At 36.8% G+C, this 17,674-nt stretch overlaps 1 protein-coding gene across 3 annotated transcripts in view; it reads left to right on the top strand.

Moving 5' to 3' along the window:
* The window catches only part of PARPBP (PARP1 binding protein), a 69,510-nt gene that overhangs the window by 6,524 nt on the left and 45,312 nt on the right, over positions 1–17,674 (top strand). Inside the window, exons 3-4 of one of the 3 annotated variants that reach the window (XM_023188260.2) lie at positions 303–455; positions 12,497–12,730. In XM_023188260.2, the coding sequence (XP_023044028.1) occupies positions 12,587–12,730 (144 nt within the window). In that variant the 5' untranslated portion in view covers positions 303–455; positions 12,497–12,586. The remainder of the gene's footprint in view (positions 1–302; positions 456–12,496; positions 12,731–17,674) is intronic. The other 2 variants (XM_023188097.1, XM_023188173.1) reach the window with 2 other exon arrangements.

Consider the following 17,674-nt stretch of genomic DNA (forward strand, 5'->3'; position numbering starts at 1 on the left):
CCAGTGTACCTCCAGTCTGGCCGACAGAGTGAGACTCCACCTCAAAAATAAATAAATAATATAAAATTATCTCACATGTTCCTTTAATATGACTGCTACATTTTATTTATTGGTGGATCTTTAGACTGAAGTTCTTTTGTGTTACAAACAGTTTTGCCTTGAAATGAAATGTTTGCACCAAGCAAGGGTTCCTTAGGCTCCTTATTTAAGTAGTTACATGATAGACACATTTTTATCTTGCATGTGGCAGTTAGAATTTACATTTATGGGCTAGGCACACTGACTCATACCTGTAATCACAGCACTCTGAGAGTCCAGGATGGGCAGATCGCTTCAACCCAGAAGTTCAAGACCAGCCTGGGCAACATGGCAAAACCTCCTGTTTACAAAAAAATACAAAAATTAGCCAGGTGTGGTGGAGTACGTCTGTAGTCCCAGCTACTTGGTAGACTAAGGTGAGAAGATCACTTGAGCCTGGGAGGTTGAGGCTTGCCGTGAGCTGAGATCACGCCAGTGTACTCTAGTCTGGGCAACAGAGTGAGAACCTATCTCAAAAAAAGAGAAAAAAAAAAAGAATTTACATTTATATCATCAATGGAAGAGAGTGCCATTTTTTATCCCTTTTTCCATATTAGATGTCAGATTTTATTATGAAAGAGAAAAAATGGTATTTCATTTTATTTTTTGGACAGCTACCATGTTTAAAAATTTGTTTAAATTCTTATTTGATCATTTAGGTATCTTTTTTGTAGTAGATTCATTTTTAATAATGAAATAAACTAGAAATATTCTACACATATATCACCTGAAGGTTGGTTCTATATAGCATTGTAAACCACCAGTAGAATAGTGTGCAATAATTAAATAGCTTAGGTACATGTATATTTATTGACATGGAAAAATATTCAAAATATGTTGTTAATAAAACAGAGCAGTTTGTATTATGGCTAAGAGTAAATGCTAGGGAGTCAGTTGGCTTGGGTTCACAGCCTAATTCAGCCTTTTGACTGAGTGACCTTAGACAAATCACTTAATTTTTTAAAAAATGTAGTTTTTTAAATTGACAGAAGATTGGCTAGTAACTGTCATTGTCTTTCTACTTCTGTAAGTTCACCCTTTTTTTTTTTTTTTTTTTTTTTGAGATGGTATCTCACTCTGTCTCCCAGGCTGGAGTGCAGTGGCGCAATCTTGGCTCACTGCAGGCTCTGCCTGTCGGGTTCACGCCATTCTCCTACCTCAGCCTTCCTAGTAGCTGGGACTACAGGAGGATGAAACTCCATCTCAGGAAAAACAAACAAATAAGAAAAAAGAAGTGGGCAAAGGATATGAACAGACACTTTTCAAAAGAAGACATACATGTGGCAAACAAGCATATGAAAAAAGCTAAATGTCACTGATCATTAAAAAAAAATGCAAGTGAAAACCACAATAAGATAGCATCTCACACCAGCCGAATGACTATAATTAAAAAATCAAAAAGTAACAGGTGAGTGGACACCGTGGCTCAAGCCTATGATTCCAGCAGTTTGGGAGGCCAAGGTGGATGGATCACTTGAGGTCAGGAGTTTGAGACGAGGCTGGCCAGCATGGTGAAACCCCATCTCTACTAAAAATACAAAAATTAACTGGGCATGAGAATCACTGGAACTCGGGAGGCAGAGGTTGCAGTGAGCTGAGATTGCACAACTGCACTCCAGCCTGTGTGATGGAGCAAGACTGTCTCAAAAGAAACAACAGGTACCGTCAAGACTGTGGAGAAAAAGGAACACTTATACACTGTTGGGGGAATGTAAATTAGTTAAACCATTGCGTAACGCAGTGTGGAGATTCCTTGAAGACCTAAAAACAGAACTACCATTTAACCTAGCAATCTCATTATTGGGTATAAACCCAAAGGAATATAAATCATTCTATCATAAAAACATATGCATGCGTAGGTTTATTGCAGTGCTATTGACAGAAGCAAAGATTTGGAATCCACCTAAATGGCCATTAATGATAGACTGGGTTAAGAAAATGTGGTACATATACACCGTGGAATACTATGCAGCTGTAAAAAGGAATGAGATCATGTCCTTTGTTGGGAAAGGAACTAGAGACCATTATCCTTAGCAAACTAATGCAGGAACAGAAAACTAAATACCACATGTTCTCACTTATAAGTGGGAGCTAAATGATGAGAACAAATGGACACACAGAGGGGAATAACAGGTACTGGGGCCTATTGAAGTGTGATGGCTGAGAGGAGGGAGAGGATCAGGAAAAATAACTAATGGGCACTTGGCTTAATACCTGGGTGACAAACTAATCTACAGCTGGGTGTGGTGGCTCACACCTGTAATCCCAGCACTTTGGGAGGCTGAGGCCGGCAGATCGCCTGAGGTCGGGAGTTTGAGACCAGCCTGGCCAACAGGGTGAAGCCCACGTCTCTACTAAAAATATACAAATTAGCCAGGCCGTGATGGCATGTGCCTGTAATCCAAGCTACTTGGGAGGCTGAGGTGGAAGAATCACTTGAACCCAGGAGGTGGAGGTTGCAGTAAGCTGAAATCACTCCATTGCATTCCAGCCTGGGGGATAGTGACAGAGTGAGACCCTGTCTCAAAAAAAAAAAAAAAATACGTACAGGAAACCCCTATGACATGAAGTTACCTATATAACAAACCTGCACATGTACTCCTTAACTTAAAAGTTCAGAAGAAAAAATCCATTTTGAGTTGATTTTTGTAAAAGGGATAAAGATCTAATTTCATTCTTCTGCAGGTAGATACCCAGTTGTCCAACATTTATTGATTAGACTCTTCTTTCCCCATTAGGTGTTCTTGGTACCTTTTTTGAAAACCAATTGCCTGTAAATCTGTGGATATATATTTTGGTTCTCAGTTCTTTTCCACTGGTCTAGCCATATGTTTTTATGCTAGTACCATGCTATTTGGATTACCATAGTTTTGTAGTATATTTTGAAGTTAGGTAGTGTATGCCTCCAGCTTTTTTCATTTTGCTCAAGATTGTTTTTGCTGTTTGGGGTCTGTTGTAGTTCCATATAAATCTTAAAATTGTTTTTTCTATGTTTTTGCTGTTTGAGGTCTGTTGTAGTTCCATATAAATTTTTAAAATTGTTTTTTCTATTTCTGTCAAAAATGGCATTGGAATTTTGATAGGAATTGCATTGAATCTGTATATTGCTTTGGATAATATGGACATTTTAACAATGTTGATTATTCCAGTTCATCAGTATGGGATAACTTTCCATATATTTGTATCTTCTTTAATTTATTTTATCCATGTTTTATAGTTTTCAGTGTGCAGATCTTTCATCTTCTTGGTTAAATTTATTTGTAAAAATTTTGTATTTTATAGCTATTGTAAATGGGATTTTCCGGATTACTTTTTCAGATTGTTTTTAATGTGTTGAAGTGATACTGATTTTTGTATTTTGATTTTCGTATCTTGCCACTTTACACAATTTGTTTATTCTTATAGTTTTTGGTGGAGTCTTTATGGTTTTCTATATATAAGAACATGTTATCTGTAAACAGGAACAGTTTCACTTATTTCTTTCCAACTTGGATGCCTTTTATTTCTTTTTCTTACCTAACCACTCTGGCTACACCTTGTAGTACTATGTTGAATAGAAGTGGGAAGAGTAAGCATCCTTGTCTTGTTCCTGATCTTAGAGGGAAAGCTTTCAACTTTTTCACTATTAAGTATGATGTTAGCTGTGAGTTTTTCATATATGGCCTTTCTCATGTTGAAGTATATTCTTTTATATCTGATGTGTTGACAATTTTGATAATGAGAAGATATTTAGTCAGATTTTTTTTCTGTATCTTTTGAGATGATCATAGTGTTTGGTCCTTCATTCTGTTATGTGCCATATTTTGTTTATAGATTTGCGTATGTTGAACCATCCTGGTATGAATCTGATTTTATCATCATGAGTGATCCTTTTAATGTGCTGTTGAATTTGGCTTCCTAGTATTTTGTTGAGGAATTTTGCATGTGTTCATTATGGATATTGTCCTCTAATTTTTTTTTTTTCTTGTAGTGTCCTAGTGTGGCTTTGGTATCCAGGTCATGCTTGTTTCATAAAATGAGTTTGGAAGTATTCCCTTTTCATTTTTTTGGAAGAGTTCTTAGGTCACACAGAACATTCTTTAAGATAGATCATATGTTAGCCCACAAAACAAGTCTTAACAAATTTAAGAAGATTGAAATCATACCAAGTATTCTGATTACAGTGGTATGAAACTAGAAATCTGTAACAGGAAGAATTTTGGAAAATTAACAAACACGTGAAAATTAACCAATGATTCGAAGAAGAATCATTTAATCGAAGAATTAAAAGGAAATTTAAAAAACCTTAAAAAAAATGGAAGTACAACATACCATAACCTATGGGATGGAGCAAAAGCAATTCTAAGAGGAAAGCTTACAGCAATAAACACCTACATTTAAAAAAAAAAAAAAAGATCTTTAATAAACTTAACATTAAACCAAAAGAAACTAGGAAAAGAACAATACACTAAGCCCAAACTTAGCAGAAGGAAGGGAATAATAAAGATGAGAGCAGAAATAAATGAAATAGAGACCAAAAAACCAATAGTAAAGATCAATGAAGCTAAGAGTTGGCTTTTTGAAAGATAAACAAAATCAACAAACCTTTAGGTAAACTAAGAAAAAAGACAAGACAAAAAAAAAAAAAATCAGAAATGAAAAAGGACACATTATAACTGATACCACAGAAATAAAACAGGCCATAAAAGACTACTATGAAAAATTTGTATGCCAACAAATTGGATAACCTAGAAGAAATGGATAAATTCCTTGACACGTGCTATCTACCAAGACTAACTCATGAAGAAATAGGAAATCTGAAGAGACCAATAAAAAGTAAGGACATTGAATCAGTAATAAGAAGTCTTTTATTAAAGAAAAGCCCAGGACCTAATGGCTTTACTGCTGAATTCTACCAAACATTTAAAGAACTAATACCAATCCTTCTCAAACTCTTCCAAAAGCATGCAGAAGAGGGAACACTTTCAAACTCATTTTATGAGGCCAGTAGGTAGGTATTCTCCTCATAGATTTTCTGTTCATATCCTTTTCTTATTTTACTATTGAGTTGTTTTTGTCTCTTGTTTCTGTTTTTGTGGTGAGATAGGCTCTCACTCTGTCACCCAGGCTGGAGTGCAGTGGCACAATCATAGTTCATTGCAACCTCGACCTCGCCAGGCTTAGGTGATTCTTTTACCTCAGCCTCCCAAGTAGCTGGGACTACAGATATGTACCACCATGCCCAGCTAATTCTTTTATTTTTATAGAGACAGGGTTTCTCCATGTTGCCTAGGCTGGTCTTGAACTCCTGGGCCCAAGGGATCCGCCTACCTCGGCCTCCCAAAGTGCTGGAATTACAGGCATGAGCCACTGTGTCTGACCTCTTTCTTATTTGGAATATTTCTATATGTAGTTTAGATACTCTCTTTGTTATAAATTTTGTTGGTACTCAAAGGGAGGCAAAATTTTACCTCCACCCTTTTAGGGTTTTTTGGCTGGGCCTGAGAATTAAATTGACATAAGACAGATCAACAGGAGAAAATCATACAAATTTAATATGAGTATTACATGGCACAGGAATATGCATAAGGAAATGAAGACCAAAAGACAAGTTAGAGTTGAGCACTTACATACTGAATCGGAGAAAGAGTAGTAAAATGAAAATGTGACAAGGCAAAGGAACTTGGCCTAGGGTGTTTAATTTGATGTAGTAGTGGCCAGGAAATAAAGATTAGTTTAATAATGTTTGTTTGTATAGATTTCCCTGGACCACAGCTTACACTCCTTGATGATAAGACTGTTACTTGTATAAAGAGGATATCTTTCACATGGGAATTTTGTCTTCTGCTTTGAATAAACAGAAGGAAATTCATAGTGATCATTTTGCACCTGCTGTTTTTCAAGTACTTTTAGCCTAGATTTTCATTTTGCCAGGTGGCATAATTTGGGGGTGGCGTGATCTTAATTCTTTCAGTATCTTCTACTTTTACCTACAAATTTTACCTTTTCTCCATGTTACCTACTTTAACTGGATGCATTTCCCTTACACTGTTCTACCTGCATTTATGTGAGATACCATTCTACTGAGTCTTAAATCTAGTATGATCATCTTTACCTTGATGTCCCTGTACTGTTTCCCACATCATTTTTTTTTTTTTGAGACAGAGTGACTCCCACATCAGTTTTTAAATAGAGCACATTGTTTGCTTTTTCTACTTACTTTCCCATTCATACTCTTAGTCGTATTGGCATGTGCCTTGTTCACTCAGTCACTTAAGCTAGATAGCCTATTTTTATTTTAATTCATTCTTCTTTAGTAGTGTGAAGAAATAGTGCTAAGGTAAATGATGGGTTTGAGAACATTGAATAAATAGACTAGCTAAGGGTTAAACCTTGGTGACCATACACTGGAAAATAATGAGAGAGGAATTGAGGCCATTTTTCAGAATCAGTCTTGTATAGTGATTGAAGGCTGTTATTCTGGAATCAGACTATATTCAAATCACCTCCTTTCATTTATTTATGAATTACTTCTAAAGAAATAAATAGATTATATCAACAAGCTAAGTGAAATATACCCTGAAAAAACATTTAACCCTCATTGTAGAAATTTTGACATACTGAAATACTCAATCCAAATCAGTTTTTCTTCAGGATTTGTCTATGTAGCAGTCACTCAGTTTCTCTACTTGCTAATTTTCTACTTGCTAATTCACTTAATTCAGTGTGAAAGTTCAGACTCTGGGTGGGAAAGAAGAGGTGAGTTGCAACTGAGCTTTTCACAGTTCTTTTATGTGTGTGCACATGTGTAGTGGTGTGGTGGGTTGTAGTTCAGTTTTATTTCAACTTTCCACATATAGAGTTAGCTTAGACATCCTCAACTATGCTCAGACTTCCAACCACTCAACAATATGAAACAACATACATGTATGTCTGCAGGTGCATTCATGAGTAGCATATAGTAGTTAAAAGTAGATAGAGTTGGTTGTGTATAAGTGCTTATATTTTTTATCCTGTGTTTGAGCTCTATTTAGGTTTCTCTTTTGTTGTCTTTTTTTTTGAGACAGAGTCTTGCTCTGTGCCCAGGCTGGAGTGCAGTGGCACGATCTCCACTCACCACAAACTCCACCTCCTGGGTTGACACCATTCTCCTGCCTTAGCCTCCCGAGTAGCTGGGACTATAGGCACCCACCACCATGCCTGGCTAATTTTTTGTATTTTTAGTGGAGATGGGGTTTCACCGTGTTAGCCAGGATGGTCTCCATCTCCTGACCTCGTAATCCACCCGCCTTGGCCTCCCAAAGTGCTGGGATTACAGGCATGAGCCACCACATAGGTTTTTAATTCTCTGAAGTTTAAGAACATAAGTCTTAAAGTATAAATCTTACAACTGAATTTGACTACAGTAAAGCTTTTGAATACCTAGTAGAGTTGTTTATCTAATGGCATATTTGTTTTTTCTTAACTGTTAAAGTGGGAGAAAAGAAAAGATATATTAAAATACCCTTTACATTTTAGGTTTTTAGCATGTTTTTTGAGGGGAAATTTTTTTAGCTTGAATTATACAGTGCCTCTCTAGCAGTTTTAGCCTGCTAATTTTTTTTTTTTTATTATTATACTTTAAGTTCTAGGGTACATGTGCACAATGTGTAGGTTTGTTACATATGTATACATATGCCATGTTGGTATGCTGCACCCATTAACTGTCATTTACATTAAGTACATCTCCTAATGCTATCCCTCCCCCACTCCCCCTACCCCATGACAGGCCCCAGTGTGTGATGTTCCCCTTCCTGTGTCCATGTGTTCTCATTGTTCAATTCCCACCTATGAGTGAGAACATGCAGTGTTTGGTTTTCTGTCCTTGCGATAGTTTGTTCAGAATAGTGGTTTCCAGCTTCATCCATGTCCCTACAAAGGGCATGAACTCATCCTTTTTTATGGCTGCATAGTATTCCATGGTGTATATGTCCACATTTTCTTAATCCAGTCTATCATTGATGGACATTTGGGTTGGTTCCAAGTCTTTGCTATTGTGAATAGTGCTGCAATAAACATATGTGTGCATGTGTCTTTATAGCAGCATGATTTATAATCCTTTGGGTATATTCCCAGTAATAGGATGGCTGGGTCAAATGGTATTTCTAGTTCTAGATCCTTGAGGAATCGCCACACTGTCTTCCACAATGGTTGAAATAGTTTACAGTCCCACCAACAGTGTAAAAGTGTTCCTATTTCTCCACATCCTCTTCAGCACCTGTTATTTCCTGACTTTTTAATGATCGCCATTCTAACTGGTGTGAGATGGTATCTCATTGTGGTTTTGATTTGCATTTCTCTGATGACCAGTGATGATGAGCATTTTTCCATGTGTCTGTTGGCTGCATAAATGTCTTCTTTTGAAAAGTGTCTGTTCATATCCTTTGCCCACTTTTTGATGGGGTTGTTTGATTTTTTCTTGTAAATTTGTTTAAGTTCTTTGTAGATTCTGGATATTAGCCCTTTGTCAGAAGGGTAGATTGTAAAAATTTTCTCCCATTTTGTAGGTTACTTGTTCACTCTGATGGTAGTTTCTTTTGCTGTTCAGAAGCTCTTTAGTTTAATTAAATCCCATTTGTCAATTTTGGCTTTTGTTGCCATTGCTTTTGGTGTTTTAGTCATGACGTCCTTGCCCATGCCTATGTCCTGAATAGTATTGCCTAGGTTTACTTCTGGGGGTTTTATGGTTTTAGGTCTAACATTTAAGTCTTTGATCCATCTTGAATTAATTTTTGTATAAAGTGTAAGGAAGGGATCCAGTTTCAGCTTTCTACATATGACTAGCCAGTTTTCCTAGTGCGATTTATTAAATCGGGAATCTTTTCCCCATTTCTCGCTGCCACCTTGCAGTTCGATCTCAGACTGATGTGCTAGCAGTGAGCGAGGCTCCGTGGGCCTGGGACCCTCCAAGCCAGGCGTGGCATGTAATCTCCTGGTGTGCAGTTTGCTAAGACCGTTGGAAAAGCACAATATTAGGGTGGGAGTGTCCCAATTTTCCAGGTACCCTCTGTCATGGCTTCCCTTGGCTAGAAAGGGAATTCCCCGACCCCTTGCCCCTCCTGGGTGAGGCGATGCCCCTCCCTGCTTCAGCTCACGCTCTGTGCTGTGCACCCACTGTCCAACAAGCCCCAGTGAGATGAACCTGGTACCTCAGCTGGAGATGCAGAAATCACCCATCTTCTGCGTTGCTCATGCTGGGAGCTGTAGACTGGAGCTGTTCCTATTCCTCCATCTTGGAACCTCCTCCTAAGGATTTAACCTTTATAGATTCATTGAGGACTTTTGACTTCATTATATGGCAAATGTATATGACTTTGTTAGGTGGCAAATAATATTTTGGCTTTCTTTCTTTGGAATTAGCTTCTTAGTTTGCATCTGACTGACAATCGTGTTAATAGAGGCTATTTTTTTTTTTGCCTTAAATTGTCTTATTGAGAAACTTACAATATTCCATTGCATAAAGCAGATGAAGGTATTAATTTTATACCTTTATGGAAAGCAGTTACAGTACCTGTGATTGACTGTCAGATTTGAAAATGATGTAACTGTGATCTAACAAGAAGAAACAGGTTTTTAAAATTGTATTACATTTTATCACCACTCTTTCCCCTCAAAACAATGATTTTACTTTAAATAGGAGAAGAGAAAGGAAATGGACATTTTTGATTACCTATCATTTGTCAGGTGTTATTTAATCTGTGTAATCTCATTTTACAACCAAGGAAACTGACTGAAGGGTTTCAGTATCTTACCCAAGGTCACATAGCCCATTAGTGCTCTTAAGTAGACCTATCTTTTCTCTAATGACAACGAAACATCTAGTCAATTAAAAATGTAAAGTTTTAAAATTTTGAATTATTAGAAATATATGATATAATGTACAGAGTACAAATGCTTTGGAAAATGTGTAACTCTTGCTTTTCTCATTTTATTCTTGTGAAATACAATCCTTCTTATGTCCATCAGAGAATTAAAGTGCTGAACATTTTGAACTTCCTTCATATATTAGCCAGCTGGCATGTTTTCCTAGCAAAATATTTTCTGATTTGACCACAGACTCTCTCAATCAGTTGTTACTGGTTTGAATAATAGAATATGCTGTCATGGTGGGCACCTGATCATGAAAACTGATATCTGGAGTGCATTTTCATTTGGATTTAAAATGTTTTTACAATCCCCGTATAAACACTGTTAATCTAGTCAAAACTTTTTCTCACAAGATCAAGAGCTTGCATAGTTTTACTTTAACTAGTTATAGTCAAAAGAGTAAGAATAAGTTGTGCATTTACATTACACAAAATCTTATTTTAAACATGAAGGATGTCAGACTAAAAATAGTTTTAGGAATTTTTGAGATAAAACAGTTTAGTTTTAAAACTAAATAACTGGATTTATTTAATTTAAATACCATTTGGAAATTTTCTGATGTGTAACCTTTGTGGGGTTGGGGAATAAGTGTACAGTTTTTGGTACAACGCTGGAAAATTACAAATATGTCCTACATTTGGAGAGTAGATCCAATGTTTGAGAGTTACTGATTTTTTTTTTTGTGGTTATTCATTGAACTAGTTTCATGAAATAGAATTAATTTCCGTTTACATGACACAAGAGGCCCCTGCACTGAGGGCAATCAGGATAATTTTTTTAGTTGTGTTTATATAGATGAGTAAAGAGCTGCTTATTTTAAGGCAGTTGGACACTTTGTCTTAAATGTGGATAGTAAGTAGTAACAGTGGCTAATTATTATAGGAAGTACAAAAATGCAGATTTAAAAGGGTCAAATATATAGAAAATCATATTTAGGAGTACTTAATTTCTTTCTATTTTTGTTGGGTAAAGGTTATATTGTAGTTTAGTTCTAGTGAACTATAGTCGTACTTCAATACCCACCCATTTTTAAATGCAATTAATGGATAGATCTTGGTGTTAGGGGAAACTACTAAAATATTAAAGGAACTTAACTATGGAAGACAGCAATGTATTACATTTCATAAACCATATATAGATACTTAAAAATATTTAGTAGTCATGGTGTATTAGAAAGGAGTAGTTAGAATTGGCCAGGCGCGGTGGCTCACCCTATAATCCCAGCACTCTGGGAGGCGGAGGCAGGCAGATAACGAGGTGAGGAAATCAAGACCATCCTGGCTAACACAGTGAAATCCCGTCTCTACCAAAAAATACAAAAAATTAGCAGGGCGTAGTGGCGGGCCACCTGGTAGTCCCAGCTACTGGAAGGCTGAGGTAGGCGAATGACATCAACCCGGGGGGCGGAGCTTGCAGTGAGCTGAGATCACACTACTGCACTCCAGCCTGGGAGACAGAGCGATACGCCGTCTCAAAAAAAATAAATAAATAAAAATAAAAGGAGTAGCTAGAATTTAATTTTTGCTGAATTAGGGCTGGCAGCTTTTGGAAGGCATCATTATTAATTTCATTAATAAGGGAGCAGAATGGAATCAATAAAGAAACCCTTCAACTTGTTCACTGAGAGAACTTATTATGCAGATATTGAAGACTTTAAAGAAAGCTTTATAGTTAGATAAAATATTGGCATGCAAACATGTTGGTAACATTAGTGGGTCTCTAGGCAACTATATGTCACTGTAGCCAGGTTATAATCTGTTTTATTTCTTGTGGGAAAAATAGAAACTCTGTCAAAAAAGAGAAAGAAAGAATAATTTTGCCTAATTACTAACATCTGACAACTTATAGAAAGAAACCTGTGTCTTTTTAGCACTTTTTTGTTACAGTTTCATGTGTCCATGAGCTGAGAAGAATCAAAATTAATCTCTGGCTCAAGATTTTACACTTGGTCTTGGCCAAAAGGCCGAGAAGCAATGGCTCAAGGTTTTAGCACTGATGTTTTGCTTTCCTTGTAATAGTAATGAAACAGAATTTTAAAAAAATTAATCTTTATGACCTTATTTTAAGACTAAACCCTTGGAATATTATGTTATGTGGGAATTCACTATGGCACTGAGAATTTTAAATACGAGATTAAAAATAGATTAGCCAAAAGACCTAAAAGGAACTAAAAAGAATCAAAATTTTCCCCCATCAATAGTATTTAAGTATAGTTTACTGCCCACCTATCCATCCACTATGGGTAGAAGAAGGTTGACGAATTTCAAGAAATGTAACAGTGACTATGTATTTACCATTTTTGTCATGTGCAAACTTGCCTTAGTTGTTCATATTTTATAAAATCATGAAAACCTTTTTCTTTTATATCTGGTTTCCAAAATTGTCTCATAGTTCAACTTGGGTGATCTCTTCAAACCCACAAAAATTGAATGTAGACTTTAACAAAATTTAGTTTGTATTTCTTATCTCAGTTATAAGTTATTGAATATTCTGGGACCCAACTTTATCTCTTTTTTTGGCATTATCTTTTCAGCACAGTGGAGAATTTACAGTTTCTCTCAGTGATGTTTTATTGACGTGGAAATACTTACTCCATGAGAAATTGAACTTACCTGTTGAAAATATGGAAGTGACTGACCATTATGAGGACATTAAGAAGATTTATGATGATTTCTTGGAGAATAGTAATATGTTAGATCTGATCGATGTTTATAAAAAATGTAGGATTTTGACTTCTAATTGTGAAAATAATAACACAATATGCCCTGTAAGTATTTTTTAAACAATTCTATTTTAATCAAATTAAAATTTAGCTCTATTTATTTTGAATTAAAGTATCACCAGTTACAGTAACTTGGTAATGTTTTTGCTTTGTGGATCATGTTAAAAATGGGAAAATTTAGCTACCTGAAAGCTACTTATTACTTGAAAGAAATATTTTGGTGGTAAATTTTCTTGGACTTGTGTTATTGTTATTTGGTTGCTATAAGAATAGCTTCTAATTAGACCAACAATCTGTAACAAAGAAATTAGTCCCAAATGATTTCTTTTTGATTCATGTCAAAGATTGCTTTCGTATTTCACTTCCTTGATTTAATGTGCACCTGTTCATTTGGCATACGTTGGGTAAATGATTGGTATGACTTTTTCTATGGATTAATAATGTTATTTTACTACATATAGGTATCATTTATGAGAATAGTATTATGCAATATGCATGAGATAATAGACTATTCTGTTTTTGTACAAGCATTTTTTTTTAAATGGAGTATAAATTTAATAATTAAATGGAGTAGTATCCCTTGCAGCTTGGTTTTGTCTATGTTAGATTTTATAAACTGTTTTAGAATGTATTTGGGTATATCTAGTTATTTTTAAAGTGTTGGAAATATTTTTGGTTATTTGAATATTTACTGAGTGCCAATGAAGTAGTAAATAGTGGCAATAAATAACTGTAGCTGGAATTAGAAGAAAATGTTTACTATATTTTATAAGATATTCAATTATTTTATAAATATTTCAATATAATACTTGGGAACAGTGTTTTAGCTGATTATAGTAGAAACCTCCACTACAATAGTTATTTAGAGAAAAGTGAAGTATAACTCTTTTATGTAAGATGTCTAAAGATACACAACTAGGACTGATATGATAGCTCCATGGTTATCTGAGACCTGGACTTTTTCTGTCATTCTGCTCCCTCATTTTAGTCCTTGGTCCCTACCCTCGAGACCATTTTATGGTCCAAGATGAACGTTGGAGCTCCAGCCATTATATTCATTATATTGGTATTCCTTGCACCAAGAAGTAGTAAGGAAGAACAGCACTTTGCTTTTCTCTTAAGGGTACATAGCTTTTTCTTTCATCTTATTGCCAAAAGGTTAGTCACATGGCTGCAACAAGCTGCAGGGAAGATGGAGAATATAGATCTTATTCTGGGTAATATCTTGCCAGAATAAAAACAAAAGCTCTATTACTGGGGAAGAAAGGGAGAATGGATATTGGCAGGCAGCTTGCTGTCTTTGCCTTATTGAACTATCATGAAAACCTTTGCCTTGTTACAGCTTCCTCAAAACATATCCACACACATGTACAACCACACTATGGTAAGGATACTTGTAAAGATAGTTTTTAAAATTCTTCCTTTTCCTCTGTAAAATTCTGCTTACAGAGATGATTTTTGTCTGTTTTTCACATAGTTGATTTAGAGAGGCTTAATCATATATCAGTATTGGATTGTAGGAACAACAAAGATCTTAAAAACCAGTGATAGCATAATCTACCTGAGGTCTTTGGACTCATTGTTTTCTTTTTATTCCTTGCCCTTGTCTAAGTCCTCTAACAAGTTTCCTGATTTGAGTAGGTTAAGTTGTAGTGTGATATATATCAGGGTACAAGTTCGAGGTTGCCTATGCGGGAGACTCTCTCCAAATGTCATCATGTCACCAGGAGTAAAATTGAAGCTGCTAAGATGGTAGTAGATGAAGTAGAAAATGTTCTGCATTTTAACCCTGGAAGATCAACAACTTAATCTCTGATACTATTGTTTGTTCTAGGGAAATTTCCAGTGTGGGGAAAAAGTAGGAAAATATATCCCTAGATTGATTTCTCAAAAATGTACTAAATATAATCCCAATTTATGCTAAAAGTCTCTTTAAAGATACATATTAGAATATTCCAAACAGTTTTGAATGTCATGATCCTGAATTTTCATAATCCTGATAAAGTTTCTTTGTTTCATTTTTGTAGCTGAAGTAAGGTAGGGATTATGAGTAATTAAGATAAAGCTAAGTCAGGGCAATTTTGGGAATGTGGTCACTTAAACAGTGCCCTCTTCACTCCCTACTTATGATTCCTCTTCTAAGGAAAATGGATTCAGGGCCCATGGGCATCTCGGAGCATATAAGGCCTTAGATTGTAACTGGAGTCTAAGCAGAGAAATTTGATACAGGGCTTGCTTTCTCTTGAACTGAGCAAGTATCTGGAAGACAGGATCAGAGACTTGGGGTGAGGAGCAGAAATGGTTGATCCTGAAAAGAGCTTAGCCTCAGAGATCTGTGGGACGTCTTTTGGGGGAAGGTCAGCAAATGACCTCTGTGGGTACACTCATATTCCCTGATCCTCAAGCCAAGAAGTAGCTGAATAGATGGGCTCACTTCTTGTTGGTGAAGCTTAGGAGAACACAAGACTCTTCCTTAGCCTCAGCAGATGACTGGTAGCCTATTTGTTTGTCCACTGCTGCTCTGTAAGTATAGATAGCATTTCAACTTCTATTACTTGTAGAACTGTCACCACTTAAGCTACCTCAGCAGTCATATCTGAGTCCCAAAAAGCTAATGAAGAAAACACATGATTTAAGGGTTTCCAGCAGCCAGAGAAGGGTGAGTTTGCTGACAACACACATGCCTAACAGAACAGAGCTACTAGAGGGGAATGACAGCAACTTGAATACATATGAATGTTAGGTACTTGGGAAAATTCAAGAATAGCACCTCAACATAAAACTACGGATGTGACAAAAAAGAAGAAGGTAGCGCACCTGCATGGGCCTGGGTCTGGGTGGGGGTGCCGCAGGTGCTTCATGATGCTGGGCTCTCTGGGATGGGGGGATGGCAGAGGGTGCTGCAACCACCCAGGGGAGAATGCAGCCGAAGGCGTAGGTTTTTACCTTGAACTTCTTTCGTGATGAGAAGGCCACCTTTGAGAAAGCTCATGAAATGTAACACCTCTGCAGAAATGGTCCTTAGTTGGAGACTGCAACTGCTGGGAGATGCATCAACATCAGTGAATGGGGTCCTGCAGGTGTGTCCCCGATGCCTGCACACTTTTTTGGACCTTCTGATCTACCTGGCAGGGGTCAACTATACAGCCACCTTCAGAAAAAGGAAGCTTGCTGCTGTCCAGGCCAGATCTCTTGGTTCCTGGGGAAGATCCACCAGTGTCAGCCTCATTGACCCAGCAGCAACAGAAGGGAGAATCCCTCTGAGCATGGAGCTGGTCTCTAAACTTGGGATTGCCTGGGATTCCCATCACAGTCCAGAAGAAGAAACCTGAAGAAGCTGGCGGCTGCTATGCAGCAATTGAGACAGTAGGAAAGCCACCTGCTTCAGAACACTGAAGAAGCCACTTGGCACCAACTCACTGTCCAAGCTGAGAAGAAGGAACCAGGGACCCAAGGAGCTTCAGTTTAATATAAAACCAGCAGCAAACCTCCGAAGTCCAGGCATCTCAGAGAAATGCCTTTTTTGTGGGCACATGGTTACCAAATACAGAGCTAGATTTAATTTTTGTAAATATTTGCATCTCCTACTTTATCAAAAAGCTTTCTTTTTTATTCCTAAAAACCAAAGAATGCTTTTATTTCCAACTGCATCCCTTGCTCTGCTGTCTCCCCGCTCCTCTTCCTAGATGTTGGGCAGGTGCTGGCTCTTCTCAGGAATGCAGATGAAAGCTTGTTGCTAGAGTGGAATAAAAAAGGTCAGCCCCTGTTCGAAAACTCAGACTGGATTGAAAAACGCAGGGCATAATATAGTCTAAGTCCGTCTAGGATCTTCTGTTTTAAGAGACAGGTGTAAAGGTTACTCTCAAACTGCAGAATGAGTGGAAAGTATTACAGATCAAGGTTCCAGTTCTCCCTGGGAGCACCCACATTTCTTTTAAGGTTTCCAGCAGAGATGTAATGATGAAATTAATCACAAAAGGGAGGAGATGCAGGCTGGTAGTTGCAGTTACTGGGTTACTGTAAATTTCATCTGTTGATGTTCTACATATGTGGTAAGAATTTATTTACTGTGTAGTATGTTTAAACATTTGTAAGTTTTATGAGCTAGTTCTAGTTCCTCCTGTATAAGCTGACAATTCAAGTTGTTCACTGTTTTCCTGTGACAGTTATTATCTGGTTATAAAATTATCAGATAAAAATGAGAGAAATTTATTTTTCAAATACAACATGAAAGTATAAAAAAGCAGACTTTTTCCTTTGTAATTGCATAACACTGAAATAAATACTTCAGAGTAATGTCATCTGATATTTATTAAAAACAAATCATTTTCATGGCAATTAAAAAGTTCCCAACATGGTAGACCAATTCAGACCAAAATTAGTCTCTTGAAAATTAAGCACAGTAAATATTTAAAGCACAAAGAAAAATATTAGATAAAGAAATCATGAAGTACTTAGTAATTTTCCAAGTAGGAGAACAGTGGGAAAAAAAAAGAAAAAAAAAAAAAAAGAAAAAAGGGGTTAAACAGAAGCAGACGCATGAGGCTATAATTAAATACATAATTTGATATAGATATATTTGTTATAAGACATATTTTCCTTAGCTGAAACAAAAGCAGTTAACACCATTATGATAGGTTGGCCTTTTGAGATAGCTTTTCAGGTTTTTTGCATTTCTGACACCCATGGCTCCACCTGGACCAACCCAGAAGCAATTCAGCATGAAGGACAACAGCTTTGATCCCCTATTTCCTCTCTGCCCAAACCAATCAGCAGCAAGCCTAGCCACCCCCATCCCTTCTTCCAAACTGCTTTTGAAAACCCCCTAACCTATGAGCTTTGGATGAGATTGGTTTGAATACTAACTCTATCTCCCACGTGGCATGGCCAGCCTTGTGCCTATTAAACTCTTTTTTTTGAGACAGGGTCTCACTCTAGCACCTAGGTTGGAGGGCAGTGGTGCAGTCACAACTCATTGCGGCCTTCCCG

Source organism: Piliocolobus tephrosceles, chromosome 10 (assembly GCF_002776525.5).
Source record: "Piliocolobus tephrosceles isolate RC106 chromosome 10, ASM277652v3, whole genome shotgun sequence".
NCBI classification, from domain to species: Eukaryota; Metazoa; Chordata; class Mammalia; order Primates; family Cercopithecidae; genus Piliocolobus; species Piliocolobus tephrosceles.